At 62.6% G+C, this 24,137-nt stretch overlaps 2 protein-coding genes across 4 annotated transcripts; one reads left to right on the top strand and one right to left on the bottom strand.

The window, feature by feature from the left end:
* The first annotated feature begins 181 nt into the window (after positions 1–181).
* Positions 182–10,200, top strand: ARRDC2 (arrestin domain containing 2). Of its 3 annotated transcripts, XM_074565315.1 has the most exons (9): positions 287–741; positions 1,626–1,802; positions 6,364–6,430; positions 6,578–6,725; positions 7,066–7,168; positions 7,465–7,721; positions 8,061–8,220; positions 8,507–8,658; positions 8,749–10,200. In XM_074565315.1, the coding sequence occupies exons 2-9, from the start codon at positions 1,772–1,774 to the stop codon at positions 8,800–8,802; spliced, it is 972 nt and encodes a 323-aa protein (XP_074421416.1). In that variant the 5' UTR covers positions 287–741; positions 1,626–1,771; the 3' UTR covers positions 8,803–10,200. The 3 variants fall into 3 exon arrangements, with proteins under 3 accessions (XP_074421415.1, XP_074421416.1, XP_074421414.1); XM_074565314.1 differs by lacking the exon at positions 1,626–1,802 and having other exon boundaries at positions 182–741; XM_074565313.1 differs by lacking the exons at positions 287–741; positions 1,626–1,802 and adding an exon at positions 5,001–5,424.
* Positions 10,201–19,145: 8,945 nt separating this feature from the next.
* Positions 19,146–24,137, bottom strand: IL12RB1 (interleukin 12 receptor subunit beta 1). Its single transcript, XM_074565608.1, is given in 17 exon segments — positions 19,146–19,987; positions 20,098–20,179; positions 20,269–20,356; positions 20,500–20,643; positions 20,728–20,868; positions 20,978–21,079; positions 21,163–21,336; positions 21,440–21,665; positions 21,745–21,827; positions 21,911–22,021; positions 22,184–22,220; positions 22,735–22,886; positions 22,959–23,128; positions 23,273–23,387; positions 23,765–23,815; positions 23,818–23,899; positions 23,902–24,137. Coding segments are annotated over 17 exon segments (2,283 nt in total). The 5' UTR covers positions 24,019–24,137; the 3' UTR covers positions 19,146–19,579.

Here is a 24,137-nt window from a genome sequence, read left to right as displayed (position 1 = left end):
GAATGGTTGATCCAGGAAGACCAAACAGCCTTTCTTTGATTCCCCCAGCGACGTGAACCCTGCCAGCGCGGCTGGTGGTGCGTGACACCCCACCCTGCCAACGGAGCCACCAGCACGTACCAGTTGCACGTCGCCAGTGTCTGTGACTCAGAGATAAGATGAAACCACGTTATTTCTTGACGGGTTTAAGAAGACTTCACTCGCCTCCGCGGCCCCCATCCTCGGCATAGCATCAGCTTCACGCGCATGAGGTTAACGCTAAAGCGTCACTGCAAAACAGGGGCTTGGTCCAGCCCTGGGGAAGATTAGGCCTGCAGGGCTGGGCTAGTTTGGGGCAGGGATAAATTAGGGGATCTCGGTGTAGCCTTTGCTCTTTCCTCCCTTCTCTGGAAGGCTGCAGAGCTGCTTGTCGCACTCGCCTCAGCCCAGGCGGGCACCAGCCTCCTGGAGCTGCTGGATAAGCGGTGCCAGCAGCGATGCAGCCCCCGGGGCGCCTGCGGAGCTTGGCGGTGGAGCTGGAGGACGGGCGAGTGTGGGGCGCCTACGGCAGCGGGGAGCTGCTGCACGGCCGGGTGCAGCTGGAGCTACGCGGCGCGCTGCGGCTGCGGGCGCTGGAAGTGTGCGCTCGCGGACGCGCTGCCGTGCACTGGCTGGAGAGCCGCAGCGTGGGGCTCAACACCATCTACCGTGACTACACAGCCTACCAGACCTTCCTGTACCGCCGCTGCCAGCTCATCCCCGGTAAGGCTGGGGCACGGGAGGAGTTCTCTGCTCCAGGGCGTTGGGTCGGGACCCCCTCGGGCTGCAGGCATCCCCTCTGGGAGGACCTCCGCCCTGGGGGGTGCTTACCGACCCGAGCAGCGTTCTCCCTCTGGGACACCTCGCCGTTGCCGAGGGTTTCTCTGCTGCCGGTTTCTAGGAGGCAGCCTGCAAACTCGGGGCTGGTGAGCACGAAAGGGTTGTGGCTTTTGTTCTGTTTGCGCAGGGAAGTGCAAATAGAAGTGTCTGTTCACAAGTGTGGAAAGAGCACTTAGTATTTCAGTAAATATTTGTTTTCAGTTTCCTGATGCTGGCACCGCATGCCTGGCTGGCACGTTGCTTAGATCTGCTGCAAGAGGACAGGCCGCTTGAATTCTTTGTGTGGCTGGGATGAAATGATCCAGAGCCGAGGGATATGGAACATCTCAGCTGTCCATCCGCTCGTTAACTCTGTCTTTTCTTATGAAAGCGCACGTCTCTTATCCTCCCCTCCAACGACAGCGTTATAGTCATGGCTCTGTGGCTTTTTCTCCCCCTTTGCCTGCTCCTGGTGGCCTTGTTATTGCCTGTGACACTGTGCTATGTGCTGCCCAGCCCCAGAGGTGGCCGCAGGACTTCGCTCACGCTGAGGGCATTTAATTGTGTCAGTGGCCAAGTGCGACCTAGAAAGTCGTGCCAGCCCTAGCTGGCAAACGTAGAGGTTGCAGGAGGGAACTGGCGTGATGGAACGGGGACGTGAGCTGCCTTCCTGGAGGTGTTCTTGTCTCTGGACTGCACGGGGGGTCATATTCGCTATTTCTGGATGACTGTACCTTGCCATCTGCTCCCAACACCTGCGTTACGCTGGAGTTTCTGTCTTTTGGCAGTGGCTCTCCCGTGCTGCGCCTAAGGATCGCCCCTCTGCTGCTGCAACTGTGCTAAGTGTCCCGATTACAATTAAGGACATGGGAGAAGCCCTTGCCCTGAACTCCAGCGGAGAAGGTCCCGAGCACTTGGTCACTGCAGTGTTTGGATGGTGGCCGCGTTAGCTGTAAGGTCACAGGGTGAGTTTTATTCCCCGTTATCCCTGCAGTGAATGTCTGTAGGGAAGCCACAAGCTGCTGCGAGCGTGTTTGGATTTTGCTGCTGGGACTGTGTACGATAGAGGCCCCCGGAGCCATCGGGAGGAGGGCGCTCGGCCAGGGCTGGAGGAATCGAACGTTCTGCTCAGCCTCGCCAGCGTCCTGTGCTCCCGTAGCTCGGAGGGGATGGTTTCTGGCCCTCGTCTGCCGCACGGGGAGAGTTGAACTGGGCTCCCTGGGGAGCACGGAGCCTCACCAGGACTCGTGGGGTGGGATTTTATTGTCTCTGTCCATACGCGGATTCCTTTTCTGCTTTGTGAGAGGGACACAGGCACGTGATCACAGGAGCGTTTTAAGGGGGCGAAGGCTGTGGGCTGCAGAGAAGAGCTGTTCTGCCGCCAAAACTGCTTCTTTTGGACCCCGCTGGGTCCTGCTCTGTCCTGCTGTCCCCAACAGCAGCGTGAGGACCTTCCTGATGTCGGCTAGCGAGAGGCTGCTGAAAACGTGCCATCATCGGAAGGTCCCTGCGACTGCTCCCTTCTTGTTGCTTCTGGCTGAGATCAACCGTGTCTTCGGTGTTTAAAAAATGCAGGTTTTTGTCATGGTAACAAGGCAGCGCAGAGGAGGGAAGCCAGGCAGAGATAAGAGCCCTCCCTTCTGCTCTCCCCTGAGCCCTGAGTTTATCTGCAGTTTCCTGGCAGGGTGGTGAGCGCTGGCACCAGGGGGCTGTGCTGTGAGACAAGAGAAAGGGTGTAAAAGGGATGTTCAGGCGGAGTGGCACGGCCATTAAATGTGTATTGTGTAATCATCTTAGGGAGCAGGGAGTGAGGAAAAGACAGGGGTTAATAGGCAAAGGCAAGACAAGGAAAGCCCTGCACTCCGCTGCATGAGGTGATGCGAGAGAGCCCTAGGAAACATAACCCTTTCTGTCCAAAGGCTCACGGCGCTTCCCAGAGGTGTACGTCCTGCCCCGGTGGGAGGCAAACCTCTAGAAGCCATTTTATTTTCACGGAGACATCCAGAGAGTTGTGGCACATGGGCTAAGAGCACGTCATGGCTCTTGTTCTGTTGCGGGGTGGCCCTCGCTCAGCGCCTTAATCCTCGTACGTGCGCAACACTCGCAAATCCGGCAGGGACGGAGCTGATTCCTCAAGCCGGGAGCGTGCGCTTCTGCAAGGCTCCGCATTGTCCTGTCTTGTCTCCCTATAGGGTCAGGGTAGAGCTGCTGACTCGCCTTTTTATCTGCTGTGATCCCCTCTCTCTGGCTTTCCAGGGACCCTTGTGTGGCTCCAGGGTCAGCGGGGAGAAGCCACCGGGTCCCCGCAGTGGGTCGGGGAAGGAGAAGACCCTTCAGAGCCGGGCAGGGTGTCAGCTCCTGGTGGGACCGGCGTAAGCCTGGCCAGACTCTAGGTGGGGCTGAAGAGTTGGAGATCTTGCACCGAGTCTGGCCTGGGTTTTACTTGGGTTTGGGCACCCAGGAGCATTCCTGAATGGAAAGTCCTTGGCCGCGGTCCCACGGCCCCTGCACCCGGAGATCCCGGGAGAGGGGAGAGACCCTCTCCCGGCGCTGGGGCCCCAAAGCGCTCAGAGAGGGGCTTCCCGCCCCACGAGGAGGTGGCTGTGTCCATCTCGTGCAGCTGACACGAGGGAGGTTTGCAGAGATCCCCATCCCGTGGGCGAAGGCTGAGTCACGGGCTGAGGGCTGTGTGCCGACAGGCGGGAGGAGGGAGATGCCAAGCGCAGGATGGAGCTGCCTCAACCCGGCCGAGGCTCCAGCCCCTCTGAGAGCACCACGGCCTCTCATGTCACCCTGCATCGCAGCGGGGACAACAGGCACCTTCCCAGTGCCGGTGTCACCCGTTAACTCATGCTGTGACGTGCCTTCCTTCCTTCTTTCCCTCTCCCGTTGTTGTTGGGCTCTCTTTAATAGCGTTCGCTATGATTCATGTTTGCTTGTGGCAGCAAATGGTGGTGCGCATAAAATAAAATACGGTCCCCTTCCCTTGCCGGGAGGGAGACAGACAATTCCAGTTAGCCTTTGGAGACAGCTAAAGCTTTGCGAGGCTTCAGCCCAGCTCATTTTCGATGGCTGAGATCAGCCCAATTCAGCACAGCAGGTCCTGCCCAGCATGGCTGCGAGCAACTCGAAAATCCTTAAAGCTCTGGCGGCCAAATGCTGAGTAACATTTTTAATGCCTGTTTTGTCTTATCCCCAGCCCGTGCCCGGGGTGGAAAGCTCTGGTGCTCTGCAAACGTGACAACCGTGATTAAAGTGGAAGTTTCTAAAGCTGCATTAACCCTTGAGGGAGGGCACAGACCCCCTTCTCTTCTCTTTTACAACATCTCGGGGCTCTGCTAATGGTGATGGCCGCGCTGAGAACCACCAGTTCCCGGTTTTTATGCATTTACCCTGGCTGAACACCGGCAGGCGGGGTAAAAGTCCCCACGCCGTGCCTGCCCATGCAGGTGTAATTTGTCGCTGGGTTTTAGAGCGGCACCACACAAACCCCAGTACGAGCTGGTAGAAAACCAGTGCTCGCATGGTTAAAAAGCGCTGGGAAAGATGTATTGCTCACTCTGTAATTGCACAAGCTGAACGCGAGCCAGTTCTTGATTTCTTAGAAATAAGTGAAGCGATGTCCCAGACCAGTTTTCCCTTCGCCGCCAGTTGGCCCGGCCATGCCGTGCGAGGAGCCCAGATCCAGTTGCAGCCTGTTCCAACCCCTGGGAACGGCTCTTGGGAAAGGAAGGACGTGGATCCGCATGCGGCACGGCCCTCGGCTCTCGCCTGCGGGAACTGGAACGTCCGAGGGAGAATTCCCCCCGGCACAGCCGCTGGGACCCGGGGAACACGGATTCTGGATGGTGCTGAGTGAAGGCCGTAGATGGGATGGGAGATGGAGGGGGGTTTTGGGGGGCACCGAGCAGCACCGCAGCAGAGAGGGGGTTATCCACGGCTCCCGCACACATCTCCCCGCTGTGGTCCATGCAGGGCCGCTGCTGCTGGGCCCCGTCAACCATCCTGCTGCCGGACACGTCCCCGTGGGGGGCCGCGGTCCAGACCCCAACCTCGGGACGTCTCGGGGCGGCCGGAGGAGCCGGGGACCGGGGCTGCGATGGGAACCGACACCCCCCCGGAGCCGGGAAGAGCCGGGGGAGGGGGGGGGCGGCCCGCACATGCTCGCTGCCTTGTTTTGCAGGGCCCGGCGGGGCCGCCCCGTCCCGTCCCGTCCCGCCCCACCGGGGCCGCCCCCGGGCGCGCCGGGCACTTAAAGCGCGGCGGGCGGCGGCGGGGCCGGGCTGCGCCGGGGACCGGGATCGCTCGCCATGATCTTCGATCGCCTCAAACGCTTCTCGATCGTGCTGGAGGGTACGGAGAGGGACGGCCCGGCCGCCTTCAGCCCCGGGCAGGCGGTGTCGGGCCGGGTGGTGCTGGAGCTGGCGGCGGCGGCGCGGCTGGGAGCCCTGAGGCTGCGGGCGATGGGCGCCGCCCGCGTTCACTGGACCGAGTCCCGCAGCGCCGGCTCCAGCACCGCCTACACGCAGAGCTACAGCGACCAGGTGGAGTTTCTCAGCCACCGCGACACGCTGCTGGCACCCCCAGGTACGGCGCCCGCCCCCGGGTACGGCACCCCCCGGGGCGCCCCGAGGCGCCGGTCGGCTCCGAGGGCGGGGGTGTGGGTGCACCGAGACCCCAGGGGCTGAGATACCGGGGGGGCGTGGGGCAGCCTGGGGCACCCCAGCTACTGGGTGCTCCAGACACCCCATCCAGCTGAAATCTGGGTGCCTGGGACACCCTGGCTGCTGGGCGCATGGTGCCCCAAGCAGCTGCATTGGGGGTGCATGGGGTGCCTTAGGGTCCGGGCACGCTGGGGACTGGGTGCATGTCCCCCCCAGACACCTCAAATGCTGAGTGCATGCCGGGGTCCTGGGGTGCATGGCCAGACCCCGCTGCTCTGCAGGGCACCCCGGTGAGGGACTGGCCCCACGCAAGGCTCCCCCTTTGCTGCGGGTGCCGCTTGGCAGGGAAGCAGCGTCGGAAAACTCCTGCGGAGGTTCAGGAGCTTGCTTTGAGCAGGGGGCTGGGACGAGGTGGTCCCCAGAGGTCCCTTCCCACCCCAGGTGCTGTGTGCGAGGGAGGCAGGATGGGGGTGCAAACCCTGGGGGGTATGGGGGCGCTTGGCCGGCCATGTCCTGCCTTGGCGGGGCATCTCCGGGCTCTCATGCCCGAGCCGTAGCGCAGGGTGGCTGCAGGATGAAGCAGAGCCCACGCGCGGAAGCTGCCCAGCTCCCCGAGGAGGTGTCCCTGGGTCGTGCGTGCCTGGAGACACGTGGAGAGCAAACAGTGCCCGGCACCCACAGGACATGCCCGGCTCTCATGTCACAGCTGTTCTAGTGCTGCTGCAGTTTAACCCTGCCAGAAATAATTCCTGTGCCATCGTGCTGCTCTTTCGCTGCCTACTGTACATCTCTGCCACGGATTTGCCCAGGGAGGAAGTTCTGCAGGAGAGAGATAATCGTCTCAAATCTGTTTTGCCCACAGACAATGGTGAGGTCACCGTCCTGCAGGCAGGAAGGCACGAGTTCCCCTTCACCTTCCAGCTCCCCGAGTAAGTTGACATTTTGTTGTTGCCTTCATAAAGAGGGAGAAGAGCCGCTTGGTGCGTGATACAGGTGCTGGGAGAGGGGACAGGGCGCCTCGAAAAGGAGGGTTTTTTTCAGCAAAGCCCTTCTAAATACCCGTTGTTTATACGCAGGACCCTGGCTACCTCCTTCGAGGGGAAGCACGGCAGCGTGCGCTACTGGGTGAAAGCCAAACTGCACAGACCCTGGTCGACAGTGAAGAAGGTGAAGAAGGAGTTCACTGTGATTGAACCCATCGACATCAACACGCCTGCGCTGCTGGTGAGCCCCCCCTGCTCCGCCCCGGGGCAGCGGCACCTGAAAAGTCCATGGGAAGCCCACGGGGAAGGTGTCTGTCTCCCCTCCAGCATTACAATGCAGGCCTGATTTCCAGAGGGAATATTTGCCCCCTGTAACTTGTGCCCCCCAGCGTTACCTGGGCTGGGCAGGGGTCCTCTGTGTCTCTTACTTTTTGGAAACTTCAATGCGTTGCGACAGCATCTTGCATCAGATACCTAAGAAGTTGCTGATGCTCCCCAGCAGGTTCTCGGTGCCAGGGAGGTGCTTGTTTGGGAGTTTCATCCTTTCTTATTAAATAGCTTAAATGTTTCCCTTTCTCCAGGCTCCCCAGGCCGGTGCTAAGGAGAAGCTTGCTCGTGCCTGGTACTGCAATCGTGGCCAGGTTTCCGTGACTGCCAAGATAGACCGAAAAGGCTACACCCCAGGTAAGATGATGAGCTGGTGTCCGTGAGCCTCTGCGGGCCCTGGGGTAGACCCCAGCGGGAGGGGATTTGGGGTCGCTGTGAGCTGGGCTCTCGACTTCTGGCACGAAATCAGTCAGAGAGCTTTAGTGCGTGCACCTGATGTGGGCGGCCTCCTCGGGACACGCTCCCGCTGGACTAAACCTTGTGCCTGCGGTGCTGGGTAGCACGACCACCCCTCGGTGATCCTACGCAGCCGTTCCTTGAGGCAGGACCGGGCTCCGTCTCCCCTCTTCCAACATGTGCATCTGTTTTGGTAGGTGAGGTCATCCCTATCTTTGCTGAGATCGACAACTGCACAAGCCGAGCGGTGGTGCCCAAGGCGGCCATCATCCAGACTCAGACCTTCATCGCTCGGGGCACCAAGAAGCAGAAGAAGTCAGTGGTGACCAGCATCGTTGGTGACTCCATTGCAGCGGGGAAGCGGGAAGTGTGGCACGGGCGGGCGCTGAAGATCCCGCCGGTGGGTCCATCCATCCTCCAGTGCCGCATCATCCAGGTGGAATACTCCCTGAAGGTGAGGGGCCTCGCGGGGAGGTGGCTCAGCTCCATGTTGAGTGTCCCCCTTCTCCCCAGAGCTGTGCTCATTGTGTCTGATTTTGGCTGGGGCAGAGATTTTGGGGCTGGTGATTTGTACGGGGTCTTGGGTTCTCCCCGTTGCCCCATTGCGTGCTCTCCCCATTACCCCTCATGCGCAGCGGGAGGGCTCGTGCAGGAACGTTTCCATCTCCCTTTGCGTCCCACCGCAAGAATTCCCTCCTGGCCAGCTCGAGCCAGTGCCCTGGGGACATATCTGCCCCTCTGGCCTGGGAAAACGCCAACAGCTAAGCTTCCCTCCTGCCTCCCTTCTCTGAAGGTTTGTGTGGACATTCCTGGGACGTCCAAGCTGCTCCTTGAACTGCCACTTGTCATCGGAACGATCCCGCTGCACCCGTTCGGGAGCCGCACGTCCAGCGTCAGCAGCCAGTACAGCGTCAACCTGGACTGGCTGAGCACCATCCCAGAGCAGCCGGAGGGTGAGCATCCCCCTCTCCCGGGACCTGTCAGGGTGCTCCAAACCCCCCCAGTCCATCCCGCTCCGACAGCGAGGGTCAGAGCAAGTTCTCAACCTCGTCTCTTGCTCCAGGACCAACTTTTGCTTTTTTGCTTAATTTTTTCTGGTTGTGGTGCTGCATCTTCTGGGTTCCCTCCCTGGGGACTGGGAGGGTTTGGGAAATACTGGATTTTAAGCCCTTTTTGCCTGCACGTCTCCCATCAGTGGAGAGTGTTTGCTATTCCCTGATGCCTCCCTTCTCTCTCCAGCTCCCCCTGAATACTCGGCGGTGGTGTCCAGCCCGGAGGCCGAGCAGAGCCTGGCTCCACCGTGCCGCAGTGAACTCGGCGGCATCCTGGAAGGTCCATTCTTCGCCTACATCCAGGAGTTTCGCTTCCGACCACCTCCGCTCTATTCAGAGGTAACAAATCCCCCCAGGCTGGGATGTCTGGTGGAGATGGCTGGGATGTGCCCACTGCTGAGGTTTTTGACCCTAAACTTGGCTTTGCAGATTGATCCAAACCCCCCTTCAGACAACATCCGTCCGCGCTGCATGACCTGTTGAGAGAAGCGCATCGGATGCGGTTGACAGCATGGCGATCCTTTGGGATGAACGCTTGCACCCTCACAGCACTTCGGTCTGGAAAAATGGGTCCGCGGCGGCCGTGAGACCAGAGCTCCCGCCGCGCCAAGACCCCGGCTCCGCGCACTGCCCCCGGCTGCTCTCGTCGTGACTGTCCCACGGACCGGCACCAAGCGTGGTGTCCTGGGCTCGTGCGTGGGAGGAGAACACGTGAGACCCCGCGGTGCGGAGCGGCTCCGTGTGTGGTTGGGCAGGACGCGGAGGGTTAATAACCGCCCCAGGATTTTGGGGTACAAAGCGGGGGTATTTGCTCTCCCCTTGCCTGCAGGGGCTGGGCTCTGGCAACTCCTGTCACAGAAAACAGGAGCTTGGAGGTGTCTCTCAGGATTACTAGAGAATATTGTAGCCTTGCTCGGGGTTGGAGTCCGATGGTGATGCAGGTGCGGCCGTTCTCCTGCAGTAGCTCACCAGGACTGCAGTTCCCTAAGGAAGGGAAGGGCCTTTTCCTGGTCAGATGAAGCAGAGACTTCGTCCGCTGCTGATAAGCTTTGCCGCGAGCCTGGTGATGCCTGCAGGGGGAATGGCCTGAGCTGGTCTGCCGGAGCTGTAAAGGCTTCCGTGGGCTGTTGCCGGGGCAGAGGACTTGGGGGACGAATCTGTGATCTGCGGCAGCATTTTAGTGCCGTTTCTCAAGAACAGGAAAGCTGGTTCCTGTACGCCAGCACCAAACCTGCGCGGTGGGCTGGTGCCTCCCCCGTGACGGGGCTGAAAACCGACCCCCAAAGCGCGGTACCACCACGGGGGTGTTGGAGCTGGGGCTGCGGCGTCTCCCTGGTGGCCAAGGAGATGGGAAGGAAGCCCGGTGCGAGGCTGGTGTCAGGCACGCGCGCTGATGGGAGATGTGGAGTTGAAATAGGTCCTTTGGGGCCAGGAGTCCTGCTGAGGATGGGCTCGATCCTGTGCCCGCAGAGGGGGGGTGGCCCCGGCGCGGTGGGAACACACACAACCTGCGCTCAGCGGTGGGGAGGTGGAGAGCCGGGTGCCGCGGCCGGGACCGTTGGAGCGTGCGTGCCGGGGGCTGACCCCGCTCAGCTCCGGCGCCGCCCGAGCAGAGTTTGGGTGCTGAGGACCTTTGCATTCCCTCACTGAGACAATCCTGCCCGTGGGGCTGCTCGCGCCCCGCGCACAACCAAAGCCAAGAGTGCCTTAGCCTCCGCGCTGGGCCGCGCTTTGCACGCCGGGGATTGCTCAGATGACTTTTTTTTTTTTTCTTTTTGTATCTGTGAACACTTTTGTAATGACCACTCTTTGTCTCCGATTATCCTTTTTGTACGACTTCTTGTTGGGGAATTTTTCTCTGAAATAAATTCTTTAAACCCAGATGTTGCCTGGATGTTTTTTCCATTGCGCTCTTTCTGCTTCCCATTGCCCGGAGCCGTGCAGCTCACGTGGCTGTCGGGATGTCGGAGCCGCAGCACTCCCTCCCCTTCCTTCATCGCCCCCTTGGCGCCCAGCTCCACCCTGCGCCCAGTCTGCACCACTGGGATTAACTGGGTCGCGGCAGGGGTTGGGGAGGGGATTGGAGCCCCCCTGCCCTGCCCGGGTGTCGGGGTCCCCCAGTGAGCACGGAGTGATGCTCTGCACCGTGCCTCCGGCTCCTCCACCTCTGTGCGGGTTTGGCCCTTTTCCCGTCACCACCTTAGCAGGGCTGCGAACGATCCCGTTGTCTTTTTCCACGCTCGCTTCCTTGCTGGGGATTTGGGGTTTTTGGTGGCATTTCTGCGCTCCACATCTCTGCTAAGCACAGCAAATCTGGGCGCGTGCAAACAGGGCTTGAGTCAGGGCCTTAGTTATGTCTTCCGCAGACCGGGCTGTTTAAAAAATATTGCCAATGGAATGTGTTTTTTTTCCCCCCTCGCTTTTGGGTGTGTTTTTTTTCTGTTGTTTGCTGAGCTGCTCAGGGCCGCGGCTGCCTTGGGGCACGTGCTGCCATGGTGGGGTGGGCGCTCGGCCACAGCCCGGCCGGATAACCCGGCCCTGCGGCTGCCGGTGAGAGCCCGGTTCTCCTCCAACCTTTATTCAAATCCGATTTTTATTTGGCATCCACCAAGGAGTCTTCCTCGGAAGAGGATTAACCCGCCTCACAAAGCGTTTGTTTGCGTCCCCGGTAGGGGATATGCACTCCCAGAGTTGCCGCTGGCGGTCGCGGCGGCCGGTGCTGCGTTGGGGGCGTTTTGGTGACATCAAAGGGTGCAAACAGCGGTGCTGCAGCCCCCCTGGTTAAAGAAGCCTCCGAAGAAAACCCTGTGATCGGCCCCCCCGGAGCTGGTGTGCAGCCAGCCCCCACCATGCCACGGCACGGCACAAGGGCTCCATTCTGTGCTGGCAAACGCCGAGCAGCAGAGATGGCCGGGGGGTGTCGGTCAGACCCCGATCACCTGCCCCGGCCGCACAAGGGGATGCTTATTCCCAGGGCCGGAGGGGGAGCCGAGCCGCCGAGCAGCTCATCCGTCCCGCTGCGTCGTTCTGGGAAAGCACGTCATGCCGTGACGGTGACGGCCGGGGGACAGGCCATGCCGGGCCAGGGAACCCAACACCGGTGGGCACCGCTCCCGGCCCCCACGTGGGAGGGATCTTTCCAGCAGAAATTCTTGCGAATGCCTCCAGGTTTTTCTTGTAAAGCCGGACAGTAGCACAGCAAGGCGGCCGGGGGGGCACGGCCGCTCTTGGGTCTCTTGCCAGCTCCTGAATCCCGGAGGGGCTAAAAATACCCCGTCTGGATATTCGGAGCCTGGGGGGAGGCGCAGACCCCCCCCCGACAGTGCTTTCACAACCGCTGGCAGTGCCGCCGGTGCTCCCTCCAACCTTCTGCTGTTTATCTTCCCAGGCTCCAAAGTCCTTGTGGAACGGCCCGGACTGTTCTGCTCATTGGCACACGGGGGGGTCGAGGCATGGGGGGGCTGCCCGGGGGGCTGCTGGGCCCGGGCGGCCCCGTGCCATGTGCGGCGATGCCGGCGGGGCCACGGCACAGAGACCCGCTGCCGGGCAGGGGTTGCGTTATGCAATTACAGTGCCGGCAGTATTTATAGCTCTTGGCCCTGCGCGTCGGAAAATGCTTCCCAGACCACCCGGCAAAACCTGCTCCTTGCGAGGGGCATGGAAACGCCACCCCCCCACCCCCCCCCGGCTCTGCTCTGCTCTCTTTTCCTTTTTGCCCTTCAGCCCCCAAAGCGTGGGACCCCTCTGCTTCAGGCACGGGGGTGTTGGGACCCCCCCCAGTGCAGCTCAGGGCCCTGCAGGATGTTGGGACCCCCCCCCCCCAGTGCAGCTCAGGGCTCTGCAGGGTGCTGGGACCCCCCCACTGCAGCTCAGGGCTCCTCAAGATGCTGGACCCCCCCTGCTGCAGCTCAGGGCTCTGTAGGGTGTTGGGACCCCCCCCCACTGCAGCTCAGGGCCCCCCCGCCCCTTTCTGCAGCACACGGGGGGGCTTCTCCTCCCCCCGGACCCCCCATCCCTGGAGGATGCTGGGTCCCAGCCTGGCGGCCATGGCCTTTGCTTGAGGCTGTTGTCCTCCGCGTTGGGTCAGCGGCGGGGGCCAGCGCGGCCATGCCGCGGGGAGGGTGACACGCGAAGCTCGCGGCCGTCCCGGCGCTGGCAGGGACAGAATGTGCCGGGGATCAGCTGCGCGGCTGCTGCCTGCCGGCCCGGGCGCCCGTCCAGCGCCCGCAGCGAGCGCCGCCTCCCCCGTCCCAGCTGGGCTCAGCCCCGTGGGGGTGGCAGCTCGCCCCAAAAACACCCACCGTGGGGGCAGCGGGGGCCGGTTGTTTGTGGGGCGGGCGGGCGGTGATGGTAAATGTGGGGTTTGCCCGAAGGGGGATGCCCCGCGCTGTCCCCGCGCTGGGGATGGGGTCGATCCACTGCCCAAATTCAGCATCTTCGCAGCGGGTCCGGAGCCGGGCTCACACCCTGGGGAGCAGCGAGTCGGCACCGGTGGCTGCTCGGGGGCACGGGGACCGGCTCGTCCCCAAACTGTGCCAGCGAGCACCTCGGGGTCACGCACATGGTCCCCGGCAGCACCAGGCCCTGCTTTGGTTTTGCTCCAGCCTCTGGTGCTTCCTGGTCCCGGCGGCATCTCCGGGATCCCCCTTCACGTGGCAGAGCTCCGGGGGGGGTGCCGGGAAGCAGCCGCGCACCCTGACATGCCGGGGCGGCATCGCGGCCGTCCTTCGTCCGCTGACTCAGCCGCCTGTTTGCCGGAGCCGCTCCCGCCCACGCAAACCGCAGGCAAAGTCCCCGCATCCCTGCGCCGGGGCTTTCCCCGCCAGCTCGACAGGAATCGCAGCTTTTTCCCAGAGCGGCGGCCAGGCCTGGGCAGGGGAAAACTGCAGAGAAACCGGGGCTGGTTTATGGTGAAAAACAGGGTCTGGAGCAGCCAGATGGATGCGCTGCACGTGCCGCGTGCCCTGGGAGCATCGTGCCGGTGCGAGCGGGCATCGCGGCGCTCACCGAGATGCCCCACAAGCCCTGATGGCGGCAGGCGCTGCCGGTGCCGCATTTACCGCAGGGCATTTACTGCAGGGCTGGTCGATGCCGTGGGCTGGCTGGGAGCAAAACACCACCTTTATTCACTATATCAAACCCAACCCCGTGTTTTTCTGGGATTGACCCCCCCCCGTTTGGGGTCCCTCGCTGTGGGGCTGCCCGGCCCCTCGCGCGGTCACCGTGCCCTCCCTCAGGCAATGGAAAATTTTTATGACTTTTTGACTTTTATCCAGTTGTTTGGGAGCGAGGAAGGGGCCGGGCACCGCGCGCAAACATGTCTATGTATAAACAGCGGGGACTGCGCGGGGGGCCGGAGCCACCGGGTGCCAGCGGGGACCCTCCGCACTGAGCCGGGTGTCCCCTCTCCCGCTGGGACCCCAGCGCAGCATCCCGAGCTCAGGTGACCCAGAGCCATCCCTGTGGGGACACAAATATTTTGGCTTTGTTAAAAAAAAAAAACAAACCACAACGCTAAAAAGTCCCCCCCGTCACGAGTGGTCGCGTGACGTGTTGGTACACAAACAGGGCGCGTGGGGATGGCGCTGGCCCGGTTGGGGACGCGGTACGGCTCCCACGCCGGCACGCAGGGATGGGCGGGGATGTGTGGGTGACAGGGCCGTGCTGGGGACACGGCGCCATGGGACTTTGCACCCAGCGCCGGTCCCACCCCGCTGCGTTTGCCGTCGCTCCCGGGAGCCGCTCCACACATCGTGCAGAAACCCCCGTCCGGCACGGGGCGCCTGTCCCCTGCCACATCTCGGGGGACGTGGCACGGTGGCACCCCGTGCCCTGACCACTGCATCTCCCTGCGCTGAAACCTCGCTCGCGCAGGGCGTTTGGCACCAGGGAGGATGGAAGCAGCACCGCCACCGGTTGTCGGTGGGGACACAGCCGTCCCCAGCCAAGAGGCAAAGGGCCATCACCCCCGCTGCTCCTTGTCCCCTGCCGCCTCGGTCCCCCTCCCAGGGCAGCTCCTGCGATGGGGCAACCCTGGCAAACCCCACCGCTCCCATCCCTCCTCCCACTCCCCAATCCCAAAGTCTCCAGAAACGGGGTTGTGCGCCTTTTTTCTTCCCCCCAACAAGCAGCAGCAATTTGGAGCTGATTTCAACAAAAAAAACCCCTCGGGGCAAACCCAGTTTGGGGGAGGAGAAGAAGGATCCAAAGCAGCTCTAGGCATGCCCAGCATCGCCAGGAGCTTCCAATTAAACCCCCTCCCCATCCAGTGACCTCGTTAGCAAGCCTGCACCCAATTACTTTTAAAAGCCAGGGTTTATGTAGAGCAGGGAGATGGATTTTCCTGCTGAGCAGCTGTGTAAATGCCCCCGTATCCCGGCCGGTGATGGAGGCGGCGATAGCCGGGGGGTCCCAGCCGGTTGGAGGTGGCTGTGGCGGGCAGTGCCGGCAGGGAGGGCGCTGCCGGATGGTCCCGGGGGGCCCCGAGCCGGTTCCCTCCGCTTTCCCGGCGGTTTTGTGTGTGAAAAAATGAGGGAGAGTCAATCTGCTTGCAAAGAGTTGGTAAACAGCGGGGGGAGCAGATCTCAGAGGGGGGAAGAAATCGCTTTTGGTCTTGTATTCGTTGCTGGTCGCTTGCTCCGGGATCAGTCCTAGCCCTGTGTGCACGGGTCGGGGTTTGATGCAAAAAATGGGATTGTTTGGGGGGGGCGGGGGCTTCTGTGGTTCCTGCCGAGCCGGTTATCCTTAGCTCAACCCCGGCCGCCTGCTCGAGCAAAATATGTTTACGGCGCAAACCTCTGGGCGTCCCGGCTGCCAAGTGGGCAGGGAATGTGTGTGCGCCGATAAGGGCGCCGCGTCCTTTCCTGCCAGATCTCCCGATAGCCGGGGAAACACAGGGAGGAGGCGGCCGCCTGGCTCCCAACGCTCTTGGGTTATGACTTTTTTTTTTTTAATCGGTATTCTAGGGTTTTGGTTGAAAAAAAAAAATTAAAAAAGGCAATAGCTGGGGCTCTGCCACGCCAGGCTGCTGCCAAAGCCTGGAAAGCTTCGGCCCTGCCAGAGGCTGAGCTGCCCCCGGGGCTGCCAGCCCGGAGAGCAGCCGTCCGAAAACCTTCAAACTGCAGAAAGAAAAGATTTCCTGCCATCGCCGGCGTTGTTTCTTGCGCGGCAGAAGGAGAAGATGGTTTCTAACCACATCTCCCGGCTCACGCGCCGGGGCACGCAGCATCCCAGGGGGGTTTTTGCAGTGATCCGAGACACCCAGCGCAGCCCCTCAGGGCGGGGAGAAAAACGCGGATAAATATTCAGTTTTGCTGCAGCTTCGGGTCGTTTTCCATTCCTGGGTTTGGAAGTAACGCCTGCCCGGGTGGAGCCGCTGCAGCGGGCGAGCTCAGCCTGACGCGAGCAGGAAAGAGCCGGGGGGTGCTGGGCCCTGTTTGCAAAGTAAAACTGCAGTTGTTGTTGTTGTTGTGACACTGTACGGTTGCGAAATGCCCGGCGCTGAAATACTGCCGTGACTTTCAAAACAAGCCCAGCCCGGCAGCGGCCGCCCGTCCAGCTGTGGGTGTCCGTCCAGCTGTGCTCCCCGTGTCCCCTGCCCCGCTGCACGGCCACAGCTGGGACGCCTGCGCCAGCGATGCCTCGGGGGTGGAGGGGGGATTTTGGTGGGCGAGAAGCCCAAAAGCTTTTCTTAGGGAGGAAATGCAAAAATTCCCCAGCTGTGGAGGTTTTTCCTACCCCGAGGACCTGCATCCCCACCACGGGGGTTTTGCAATGCCAGGGTGGGGAAAGAGCCGCCAGCCCCGGGGTGAGATGCAGCCCGTGAATTCTGCGTATGGAATTAAAAGAAATATCCTAGGGATGGGTTTGTTTGCTTAGCGATTAAGTCAAAGCGGCTCCTGAACGGTCACCTAATCCCCCCGGGAGCGGGTGACCATTGTGTAGGTGGTGGCTTCTTGCCCGGCAAATAATCCTCCTCCCTGCCACGGCTCGTGGTCCGGCCCTGCTCAAACACCCTGCTGGCATCGGCTCCTCTCCGGGCAGGGAAAAAGGGTGCGGGATGGACGCGGGAAGGGGCTGCAGGTTTGCAGCCTTCTCCACTGCCCGTGCTAACAGCCGGCTGTTCCGCGGGGCTGTGCTTGCCCCCAAGGCTGGGAAACAGGTTAAACTCCTCCATCTGGGAGCAGAATCCCAGCCGGGACCCGCAGGGATGGACATCACCTTCCCCCGGGGGCTGATGTTTATGGGCCTGTAGCAAACCCCCCCGGCTGCTTTATGCCTTTCCTGAGCTCGCATCCCCCAGAATTCTAAAACCGGGGAGCCCAAAGCAAAAACCCCCCAGGGCTCTGAGCATCTCCTCTTGGCTCCGGCTGCTTCCTCGGGATGCAGCGCTGAATTTTCCGCTTAACAAGAGCCAAGCGGAGGCGGTGCGGGGTAAATCCATTCGTGCGTGTCCCCGGTGTGATTCACTTGCAGGGACAGGTTGCCGGGACGCTGCGGGAGCCGGGGGAGGTTTTCCACTTTTGGGCAGGGATGCTCAGTGCTCGCCTTGGCCGGCGGCACCTTCTCCGGGGCAGCGCCGGCGGCTGTAAACAGCCGAGCAGAAATAGTCAGCGTTATCAGGCAATATAAAAAGGCAACGCAGGACATAATCATATGTCCTCCTCTAAAAATAAAAGGCAGTGGCGTCTTAAAATTAGCTGCTTGTAAAGGTGTTGGGGTACGTGTGTGTGGATGGCTGGGGCTGCTCCGCTCTGCGCCCCCGGGGAGCACCCCAAAGCCGGGGGCACCCCATGATTCGGGGTGCTTTTGGGATCAATGCCGGTCCCGCCGTCCCCCCGCGCTGGGCTGAGATTTGTTCTCCCCGTTGCAGTGGCTTTTTTGCTGCTTACCCCAGAGCTGTCTGACAAGGAGTTCCCCATTCGATGTCACGAGTTGCTCGTTCTCAGGCTGTGGGTGGCAGTGGCTCTGGCCAGGCACAACCGATGCCCTGCAGCACTTCTGGGTCCCACACGGGGTCGGATCCAGATGGCGGAGCGGAGAAGGTCATGTCCTGGCTGCAAGAGACGACCCGGCGGCCGTCCTCGGGTCGCTGGGCTGAGAGCGGCTCCCGGAGACTCGTTTGGAAAACAGTCTTGTGAAATTTAAACTAATTAGAAAGTCCTGAGCCATTCAGTTGCACTAATTGGCAAGGCCGGCTTAATTAGTTTTCCCCGGCACGTTGCCCGTGGGCTCTGAGTGGCACCTTGTTGCCGGCAGAGCACTGACCAACTTGGGACATGTGTGGGGACGGGGCTGTCCCTGCAGGTGTCAGGGGGGACGCGAGCGGCACCATGGGTGGGATTGATCCCCAGCGGGTGACCCCATGGGGGTGACGGGGGGTGTCCTGCCCCCCTCTTTCCCCGGGGTGCTTTAGAGCAGCAGTGGGGACTGGCTGGCCGGGCATGAACTTGTTCCACGAAGAGGAATGATTAACCACCGGCGGCGCTGGCCACGCGCCGGGCAATGTGTTTACTGCCGCTGCCCAACCGTGCCGAGCCGTGGCCCCGGTGCCGCTTCCTTCGCCGCTCCGGCCCCAAAAATGGGCTGTAAACAGGGGCCGGGGCTGAAACCCAAGGGCGCGCTCGCGCCCAGCCGGTAACCGAATACTCCCTCCGCACGTGGCTGGCCCGGTGCGTGCTGACGGCAGGCCCGGCATCACCCAAATCCCAAGAAAATCCCTAACAAATCCCTACATCTGATCTCTCTGGCTGGATTTCTGGGGCCGGGATCCCCCTTATCCAGCCGATCCCGAGGGATTTGGGATGCGGGAGAGCAAGGATGGAGGCTGCGGGGATGCAGGGGCCGTGGGGTGATGCGTGGCGGGGAGGGAAGGATGGATTTGCTCTGCCGGGAGGTGGGAAAGCACCGAGGGGACGCGGGGCTGGTGCCACCTCGTGGCTCTGCCGGCAGCTGGGACACCCGGGACGCACGGTGCCGGACACCGGTGGGCACAGCGGCGGGGGGCACGGTGGCAGGGGGTCCTGTGTGCACCCAGCCATCCAGGACCCCCGGCCATGGGAATGACGCCATTGCAGCTGTCCCCATCCCCGGAGCACTGGGAAGAGCTGTAAATCCCGACCCTCTCACGGCTGGCAGGGGTTGTGCCGGGGAACGTGCCGAAACGCAGCCATGTGCCGCCCCGGCCGCGCTCCCCGGTGTGTTATCTCCAGTTCATCAGCGCGGTTTCTGCGCGCGCGTGCCGGTGCTGCGAGTGGCGTTTTGGTGGAACCCCTTGCAAAACACGAGCGGGGCTAAAAGCAGCAGCGAGGAGGCCGAGCCGTACGCCGGCAGCTGCGGCAGAGCCACGGCGGCTGTGCCGGCGCTACCTCTCCCCGGACTTCCCCATGCAACTAACCCCATTTTTTTTTTTTAATTTTTTTTTTTCTTATATTTTGCACTCTCAGCAAGTAAACGCTGACGCCTCCGGCCCCCGCGCGCGGGGCAGACGGAACCGCAAACCGCTCTTCATCTTCAGCAGCATCTCCCGTTCTGCCCCAGATAAGGCCGAGGTGGCGGCGTGGCCCCACAGGTGGGTGCTGGGGGGGACCCTGCGCTCCCCACGTCACCCCCAGTCCTGGCCCCGCTGCCCGGCTGCGTCCTCCGCAGCGCCGTGGAATGCCTCCGCTCTGACTCCTTGCTGTAATCCACGCGGGTCAGGCAAGGGAAGCCATCTCAGCCCTGCTGCTTTGCGCATTTATTTTAATTTTTAAATTTTTTTTTTGGCATTTACTTTTTTATCTTTGCATTTATTGTTTTATTTTTTGCCTTTTTTTTTTTTTTTTTTTGCATATCATTAGTTTTTTTGCGAGTAGCCGGCGTTTGGTGCTGGGGCTGTTTCCCCGCCCCCATCCCGCAGGGGCCGGGGCGATGCTGGCTGCGGCGGGAGGGCAGGAGGCAGCCGAGGTGAAGCTCTGCCTCTGCTCCCCGTCCCACCCTCAGCCCCGGCCGGGCTCTGCAGCCGCCTTCCCTCCTTATCCATCGCCAATGAAAGGGAATGAGCATCCTGAGGCTGGGAAGTGGGTGGCCAGGTCCTGGCCCCAGCGTCTGGAGGCACTGCCTTCCATATCCTGGAAACCAGAAAACCCCCTGGAAGCGCTGGTGCGACCGTGAGCCCAAGAGGCGGGTGCTCAGCATCCCGCCTGGGTGCCCAGCATCCCGAGGGATCCCCTCCTTCATCCCCCTCCTGCTGTCCCTCCCCGCTGCCCCAGCCTGGAGATGGTTATGGCACCGACTTCTCCGGCGATGGGTCCCATCCTTCCTCGTCCCTGATGATGATGGGTTTGTCAGAGATGAGCAGGGCAATGGGGACCAGCGGCTGGCGCTGCCCCCACCTTCCCTCCTCTTCCTCCTCCTCTTCCTCCTCATCCTCCTCCTCCTCGCCAGTACTGCTGTGCAGTGGAAATCCCACCGGGCTCAGCACCTCCTGCCTCCGGTAGGTGAACGGCAGCTCCTTCTCGCAGCCCGACGGGCACACCACCACCGGCTCTTCAGCCACGGGGACGGGCTGTGGCGTGCCAGGCCGTGTGCTGGCGTCGGCCATCTGCTTCCCGGGATCCAGCTCCATTATCAGCAGGTCGGCTGAGCTGAACCTCTCTGAGGGCTCCACGAAACCTGGCCGGGGCTGGCCCTGAGGGTTGGATGCGTTTGTGGGGGGAACGTGCCATGCCAGGGACATTGATGGGCGTTGGGCACCTGCTGGGGTGCAGGATCCGACCCCTCTTGCACCTTGCGTCTCACCTGGTTCACGTCGCCGGTGGAGAACTGGATGGCTTTGGTGCCCACGGGCTGGGGCAGGGGTGGGAAGAGGAGGTGGCGAGCCCTGGGGAGGGGGTGGTTGGTGAGGGGGGGTAACGGGGGATTGGGGAGGGGGGGATGGCTGAAGAAGGGGGGCGAGGGTGCCGCCGTCACCTCTTTTTGCTCAGCTGGTAGGCGGTGGCCACGGCAGGGAGAGCAAGCAAGATGCCCAGGTACGTCAGGTTGGATTTCCACACCGCTCCTGGGGACGGGCACAGCTGGGTGGTGGCATTTCTGTCCCCGGCACCCCGCCTGGGACACTGGAGCTGTTTAGGGGTGAGGGCGAGCACCCCACAGAGAGCACCCCACGGGGACCGGGGAAGGGACGGGGTCTCCAGCCATTACCCAGCGCCTTGGTATGGAAGTCCCGTGAAGTGCTGCAGGTCCTTCCGCTCTCCGCTGTCACCTCCCAAACGCCCACCTTGTAGGTTGTGCCGGGACGGAGGTTTTGGAGGGCGAAGTGCGATGCCGCGGCATCTGCTTCAGCATCTGGGCAAATGAGAAGGAGCAGGGAGTAGCCCGGCGGTAGCCAACCCTCCTCCTGCCCCATGGGGACGGGGGTGTCGCACTCACACGTCACGTTGTCCCCCTTGGCCACGTGGCAGATGAGGTACTTGGCCAGCGCCCCGGGACAGGCGGCACGGGGGGACGGGCTCCACTGGAGGACGATGGTGGCATCGCTGGCGTTGATGTGGATGGGCCGGGCCAGCGAGGCTGCGTGTGATGGTGGGGGGTGCAAAAAAAAAAAATAGGGAGGGGGTTGTCGGGAATTCCCCTTTTTGCAGTTAAACCGGGAGCGGGTGCTGCGCGTTTCCATACGTACCGTTGCTGGAGTAGTGGTGCTGCAGGGCGAAGGTGGACCAGCCCCGCGCCGGGGCCCAGCCGTGCACGGCCAGGCGGTAACACGCCGGCGTGTCCAGTGCTCCTGGGGCAGGAACCGGGGATACTGGTTAAATCCCTGCCAGGATCCAGCCCCAGGCGGCAGGGACGGGTGTGGGGCTCCCTTGCCTTTCTCCACATGGATGCTCTTGGCAGGGAAATCCCGTTGGGTGCAAATGCCCTGTTTTGAGGCTCCCGGCAGCAGTGGCTGCTGCTCGAAGCAGTAGGCGACGCCAGGGCTCCGTGCTTCCCACCGCGCCGTCACGGTGCTGCCGGCCACGCTGACGTCCTTGAATCTGAGATCTGGGAAGAAACAGAGAGCGCGAGGGATGGCTGGTGTCCCGCTTGGTGGAAAATAACTCCCTCGAGGTCACCGGGAGCTCGGTCCTTCTCACGGGGCTGGTACCTGAGCGCTGGTCTGCCGGCACACGGAGCTCCCGCACCGGCCCCGGCCCCGCGGCGTTGGCCGCTGTCAGCAGGATTTCGTACTCAGCCCCGGAGAGGGTGAGGTTGTGCGCTGTCACCTCCGTCCCCAGCTCCACCGTGTCCTCCTCGGCCGCCTGGGCGCAGCGGCACGCCAGCATGCGGGCGCACAGGGTGTAGCTGACATTGCCTTGCTCCTCGGGGGCTCGCTGCGGGAGGGAGAGGGGGCGGCTCGGGGGGTGAAATGGTGGGGGGACACCCAGGAGGGTCCCCGGGATGCCGCTGTACCTGCCAGCCCAGCCTCAGCACCCGCTGCCCATCTCTCCCCAGTTTTCCCAGCTGGTAGCTCAGCTCCGGGCTTTCCAGGATTTCTGCAAGAGGAACGAGCCCAGCCAGGCTATCGGCATTTTCGGGAGCCATTGGGATCGCACCCGCTTCCTCTCCTCTTCCTCACCCTCGGGAACGAAGATAGAGCTGCTCCAGTCGCTCCAGTAGCTGCTCCAGTGAGGGAGCTTGTGCCGGAGCTGGACCTCGAAGCTGCCGTCCCTCCCCAGGGCGCAGGTCACTAGAGCAGGGTGGCAGGGTCAGGCGGGGGGTGACCCCCCCCTTTCTGCCAGGTCTTGGCCATCGCAGGGTGCTGGGGGGAGCATGGGCAGAGCCCTCCCACCGGGACCTGGGAGCACTCCGGGGGATGCCCGTCCCCCGCATCCCTGCGGGATAAACCGACCTGAGTCGTTCTCGTCCGTCACCGACTCACACGTCACCTGCAGAGAGAACCGGGGACGGACGCACCCGCCCAGTAAAACCAGTATGTTACTGGGACATAAGGCAGACGCTGCCCTGTGTCCCCCAAACATCCCAGGGGCTGAGAGTGCCAAACGGGATGCAGGGGACACGGTGGCCAGGAGGGTCCCCTTGGCTGAGGTACCATGGGACCCCGGGACCCCCCTGTCGGCAATCGAGAGGGGTGGGGGCTCGCTGGCTGCGGGGGGTTTCACTGGGGACAAGCGTCCAGATTTCATCCGTCGTCGTCATTAGTATAATCTGGGGTTTTGCCTGTGTAATCCCTGCGGATCGCGGCCTGATCCTGTTACGGGCGGCAGCGGGATCCCACGGCCGGGAGGACGGGGCAGAGCCCGTAACGCGGCAAAACAGATGGGACACGGCCGCGTTTGGGGGGGGGCCATGGCGTCACTGAGCCCCCACGCTCCCTGGGCTGCTGTGATGCTACCGACCATCCTGTCAGTCACCGCCGGCCCCGGCAAACGGCATTTTTACCTGCGTCCAGCCGCGATCACCCTTCCTCCGGAAGCGAGCCTCCCGCTGCGGCGGCTGGCCCCAGTCGTGGCACGGCGGCCGCGGCACCCGCAGGTGCAGCTGGCCACCGGTCTTGGTGAAGGGCATCCCGGTGGGGGGTGGATGCAGCTTGACTGTAAGGACGAGGTGGTCTCGCGGTTATCGGCGCCACTGCTGGCACCTGTCCCAGCCCCACGGGCGCTTACCGGCCTTGTCAAGGTACAGCGTGAGGTTGGGGGTCCTGTGGACATGGGCCCCCCAGCGCGCCTCCACCCAGGCCGTGGCGTTGCTGAGGACGTAGACATGGCGATAGTTCAGGGTGTACGTTGTCCCCGTGCCCGCCTTGAACTGTTGGCACTGCGTGCGGCTCGCGTAGCTGCCGGGGGGGGAGCGGGACAAGGTCGGATGCGGGTGGGCTTGGGATGTGGAGGGCACATATCCCCACATGTCCCCACATGTCCCGGTCAGGACACATCCCATGAGCTCCCCAGGACGGTCCCCGCCACGGTGCCCGACTCACCAGAGCGTCAGGAGGTAGGTGGTGTTGCCGTCGGGGCCGTGGGGGGGCCAGGAGCAGCTGAAGCTGCGGGAGCCGCATTGCTTCCAGCAGGAGAAGCCGGGGGCCGCGGCGGTGCCTGGGGGAGAGGGCAGCGGTTGGGGGGTTCCCGCACCTCAAACCCCGGCGGTTCAGGCAAGGCCGGGATGGAGCAGCAGCGCAGCCATCGCCCCATCCCCACGCCGCTCGCCTTGGGGATCGGAGCAGCCGCGTGGGCGATTCTCGCCCAAAAAACAAAACATTTTCCCGCTCCCGGGGATGCGGTGCTGGACGGTGCCGCTCGCCCCAGCTCCTGCCCACCGCCGGTGGGGATTCACCCGCCTTGACTCCATCCCTGTGGCTTCAGGCGAGCGTCTCCATCACAGCGACAGCTCCCCGGCCCTTATCGCCCCCGAATCGTTCATTGAAAGTTCTCTGAAGTTATCTCTCATCTCCCGACGCCGCAGCAGCACTTACCGCCCCGCGCCAGCGCCGCCAGCGCCGCCAGCAGCCACCCCAGCATCGGCCACCCGGGGGTCCCACGCCGCATCCAGGGCTCCGCTGCCCTTCCCGGATGCCCCGTCCCCCAGCACCCAGTGGGTGCCCCCCCCAGCTCGGCGGCAGCCCCGGCGCTCGGTGCAGCTCCCCGTGCCCGGCGTTTCCTCTTCTGCTAAAAGCTCGCCGAAGGGCGGCTGGTCCCAGGCAGGGCAGAGCGCGAGGCGTGATTGCATGCCTCACTTTTACCAAAAATGAAAGAGAAAGCAATGAAAATATCCCCCTTTTCTGCCGGCGTGCCTGCCGGGACTTGGCCAAAACCTGCCCCAGCTGCAGCGCGTGCCCCGGCCTGGCG

The sequence above is a fragment of the Larus michahellis genome, chromosome 23 (assembly GCF_964199755.1).
Source record: "Larus michahellis chromosome 23, bLarMic1.1, whole genome shotgun sequence".
Classification (NCBI taxonomy): Eukaryota; Metazoa; Chordata; class Aves; order Charadriiformes; family Laridae; genus Larus; species Larus michahellis.
Note: the sequence above shows the minus strand (reverse complement) of the source record. Positions and strands in the feature narration are given on the sequence as shown.

Coding starts and splice junctions, on each gene's coding strand:
- ARRDC2 (XM_074565313.1), top strand. CDS start 5,148: ATGATCTTCGATCGCCTCAAACGCTTCTCGATCGTGCTGGAGGGTACG. Junction 5,425..6,363: donor CACGCTGCTGGCACCCCCAG/GTACGGCGCCCG, acceptor TTTTGCCCACAG/ACAATGGTGAGGTCACCGTC. Junction 8,221..8,506: donor CATCCCAGAGCAGCCGGAGG/GTGAGCATCCCC, acceptor TTCTCTCTCCAG/CTCCCCCTGAATACTCGGCG.